At 46.0% G+C, this 4369-nt stretch overlaps 1 protein-coding gene across 1 annotated transcript; it reads left to right on the top strand.

Annotated features, from left to right (window-relative positions):
• Positions 1–2516: 2516 nt before the first annotated feature.
• On the top strand, positions 2517–3520 carry LOC132247327 (olfactory receptor 2B6-like; the record flags this gene model as incomplete). The annotated part of the gene is made up of 1 exon (XM_059720188.1): positions 2517–3520. A coding segment is annotated over one exon (1004 nt), but the record flags the coding sequence as incomplete, so codon positions are not given.
• Between the last annotated feature and the right edge of the window lie 849 nt (positions 3521–4369).

Consider the following 4369-nt stretch of genomic DNA (forward strand, 5'->3'; position numbering starts at 1 on the left):
AAGTTATTTTCCAACAGTTTCCTTCATCATCAGTTGTCTTTTTCCAAGACATGTATGTGGACAAGCATTATCATGCAGAAGCAGCACCAGGGGCACATCTCTATCAGGACAGGCTCTTTGCAGGCACTATTTCAGTTTCTTTAGGGTCGTGACATAGATCTCTGTTTTGACAATGGCCCCCTTAGGCAAGAGATCAAGCAGAATGCCCTCCATGTCTACAGCATACTTAGGAGGTAAAAATTATGATGCATAACTTTCTGACTGACCCTCATACAATATCAGGATACATGTCCTTGTTTGCCAGTGCACAAATGCCTTTGATAGAGAGGGGGATACGTTAGAAAATAGCTGTGTGTTCAACATCAATGTACACTGTATCTGTGCCTAGTTAAGTATTTTTTCAATAATATTAAAAAATCCAAGAGCTATTACTTTCGGTCTGACCTTTGTAGTAATGCATCAGACACTTCTGTTCTGTCCATTGTGTTCCCCAACACCAAATCCATAACATGCGGTGCTCCCTCATGTTATAACACACCATGAGTTCATATCTCATCCTGTGTTTGTGTTGCAAATAAACTTGGAACTATCCCTAGTCAACATGCAATATACAGATGAGTTAAGGAAAAAAAACATTTACATCTTAGCATACTCTAATTCAGAAATCCTGGAAAGAGTTTCTGAAAGGAGTCAAGTGAAAACAACGCACTGTGTCCAGTTGTGGGGTTCACGGTAACACTAAACAGCTGATCCAAAAAATATTGTGTCATCTTAAAAGTGAAATACAGGGAGAGGTGTCTACAGTAAAAGCTATGCATTGACGTCATTGTGTGTTTGGGAGACCGTCCCTGGAGCATTCTGCATCTCTTAGCTTAATAGTACAGAGCTGCATTACCAGCCTTCTTGCAAGGGAGGCTCAAAGACTTAATTTCTGGGTGTCGTTCCAGTAAGATTTAGCTTGTCTCATAGGAGGTGGCTCTCACCCTGCTCAAATGCTGACATCTGAACTTGACTGCATTGTAGCAGGTGAGTTGAGATTCCCTTTGATTACCTTTTTGTGCCTGTTTCTGTCTCTGCTGACTCTTGGGACTTCCAGGGCCGGCAGTCTGCACAGATGAGGGGCTCTGTCCTGGCTGGCACTGCTCTCTCTCCACTCCATCTGACTTCCCTGGGACACAGCTCATTGAGGGGCTGAGCCCACAGTTTGTGGTCCTGTGAGTCTAACAAATCCCTAGGTATACGAAGAGTTTGGCATGGCCAGGGTGTGTCCAGAGCAGAACTAAGATCCGTAGTCCTGTCCAGGATTGCTGTGCGAGGCTTTGCTTTGCATTTCTTGCAAGGAGCACCGTGTCTCACCAAGTCTCCTCCATACTGCAGCAAGTGCTCTCGTGTGTGTGCCAGGCACATCTGTAGGGGAACAGCACTGCCATGATCCACTTCAGAAACCAGAGCTATTCTGCTTTTCTGAATCAAAAGTCAGACTTGCTTTGGCAACATGGTCTTAATGTTACTTGAGCCATTCCAGTGATCAGTTGCCTCCTGCTCTTGCCTTTTCCCCTAATGCTCCACAGAAAGCACTGACAGACTCTTCAAAATTAAAGGCAGAAGGATGTGCAATGTACTTTCAGAAACAAGTCACCTTTGTGCCTAGAGTTCAGTCCAGGATATGGGATACTCTCTCATCTCTAGTCTCTTACGGTCAAATTTGGATACCCAAACTCACTCTGAATAGCACCTTCCTCCCCAGAAACTCACAATGAGTTAACTGCATGGAACAATTCAGGATGGCATGGGTGCTCAGTGTGTGAGGGGCCATGGCAATCTGGCACACTCTGTTGTGTGCAGAGAGGAGAGCGAGAAGAGCAATTCACCCCGCCAAAATATCAACTCTACAGAGCTCCCTATGTCCACTCACTGTGGGCCAAAATCTGTCACCCTTCCTTACTTTGGGAAGTGCCACTGCTGGTTAATCACTGCTTCACATATGAGCAAGAAGTAATGTTCCTGAGGAGTGTTTCCTCTCTGGTCATTTGATGGTCTAGAATTAAATTCTCATAGCATGTGCTCTGGGAAGCTAGCACAAGAACAAGATTGTTTAGGATTGACAGAAAAAAACCAAGAGGGAATGCATCCGTTGTTTTTTGTTGTGCTGAATGCAGGTATTGCATTTATAGAGCTAGGTAAAATCTGTGGGTCAGTTCTGATGCACTGGGCATATTATGATTATACTACTCTGTGTAAATTTTTACCACGCTCAGACCTTGGTGTAGTTTCACCTCTGGACTTGTTTCACCACTCAGTTCAACATCCCTGAAGTCCCAGTAGGATATTTGTTTCCTTTTACAGGCAAACCTGCATAGGAGGTCTCTCAAACCACCTACTTAAACCCTGTGTTTCCAACTCAAGAGGTGGCAGATTGAATCTCTACTGCTACTCGTTGTGCAACATTTCCTAACATCAGGGTCAATTCCCATGCTGTCATTCTAACCCACAATTCCTTTTGTCCCTTTCTGCAGGCCTGTGCATATGTCCGTCCACATGTGGCCTACACAATTCTGGGTCTAGCAGGGAGAGCAAGGTGGGAAGGGGGAACCACAGTGTGGTTATAGAGGTTGTTTTGCTGGGACTGTCTAACCAGCAAGAGCTGCAGTGGCTCATCTTGGTGGTGTTTTCCCTGGTCTACGGTGTCACTGTGCTGGGAAACCTCACTATAATCACACTGGCCTCCTTGGACTCTCAACTGCACACCCCTATGTACTTCTTCCTCAGCAACCTGGCCTTCTTGAATATCTGCTATGTCTCTATTGTGGTCCCTAAAATGCTGACTAACATCATAACAGGGAGCAAAAGCATCTCCTACGAGCTGTGTGGAACTCAGGCATTCGTCACTGTGTTCCTGGGCTCTGCTGAATGCTTCATCCTCACAGCGATGGCTTTTGACCGCTATGTAGCCATATGCAACCCCCTGCGCTACAATACTATCATGAACAGGAGAGTGTGCATCAACCTGGCAACAGCTTCATGGGCAACTGGCTTCCTGGCAATGGCCGTTCCTTTACCTTTCTTGTGGCCAGTGCTGTGTGGCCCCAATGTCATCAATCATTCCTTCTGTGAAAGCCCGGCCCTTATCAAGATATCCTGTGAGAATACCTCCTACGCAGAGGGAATATTGTTTATAGGTGGTTTCTTCACCCTCATGGTCCCTCTCTTCCTTGTCCTGGTGTCTTACATTGGCATCATCCAGGCTATACTGAAGATTGGCTCTGCGGCAGGGCGCCAGAAAGCCTTCTCCACGTGCTCCTCTCACATGACTGTGGTGACCATATTCTATGGGACGGGGATGTTCATGTACATGCAGCCCCAGGCACAGCACTCCCCAGACAAGGACAAGGTGGTTTCTGTCTTCTACGCTGTTCTCAACCCCATGCTGAATCCCCTTATCTACAGTCTGCACAACAGGGAGGTGAAGGGAGCCCTGGGCAGAGTGCTGCAAAGGTACAAGGCCTTTGGAAGAATATAGCCTTCCCTTCCATATCTATGCAATGCGGTGTCATGTAAAGGGCATTTAGACACACACAGTATTGTTTGGCCATTTCCAGCTGCCTATAAGCAGGCCAGGGGGAGTCATGAAAGGGCAGATAGCACCTCACAGTGAACTGCCAAAGTCTGTGTGATAACCATGGAAGTCAGTTAAAGAAGTTGACCCCAGCAGGGATCTTGCCCCTTCACTACATGTGAAATTTATCTGTCACAGTGATCTGTGCCTAGTCTGTGACCAGAAGTCACTGTTTATGGGGCTGTAAAGGTTTAGTTTTACAAGGACACACTGCTCTAGTATAGTAGAGGTCACATGGACAAAAAGGAAAGGAAGAGGAGCACCCCTGTCCATACGGGAATGGAAACGGGCCAAACAGTCAGCTTGAAGGAGCTTTTATCCAGTCTGCAATGAAGATGCAGCCTTGTTTTGCCAGCCTGACAAAAGTACTGAGCAGCATGCATGGATACTTTCTTCCACTCGGGGCAGAGCATTGGCTGCTGATGAATAGATAGACTGGACCGAGCCAGTGAGACTGCAGAAATCATGAGGGGCTGAGGAAAATGCTCAGAAATGCTCAAAAGCCATTGTTTATTTATTCTTGGAGCCGTTAGTGTTAAATGTACGTCTTTCTCACATTCCTAAACCGAAATAAAGTTTTGGCCATCTTGATAGTGCATCCAATGCATGTTGTTTTTGCACCTGAGTTAAAAGCAGTTTGCAGAGCTATACTGCCAGAAGCAGTGAGGAGACAGCAGAATTGCAGAAGAAATAGAAGTTTTATTAGTGGGACATTAAGGCCATTTATTTAGGGGTGGAAAAAAGGACAGCGGT

The sequence above is a fragment of the Alligator mississippiensis genome, unplaced genomic scaffold (assembly GCF_030867095.1).
Source record: "Alligator mississippiensis isolate rAllMis1 unplaced genomic scaffold, rAllMis1 scaffold_21, whole genome shotgun sequence".
NCBI lineage: Eukaryota > Metazoa > Chordata > Crocodylia > Alligatoridae > Alligator > Alligator mississippiensis.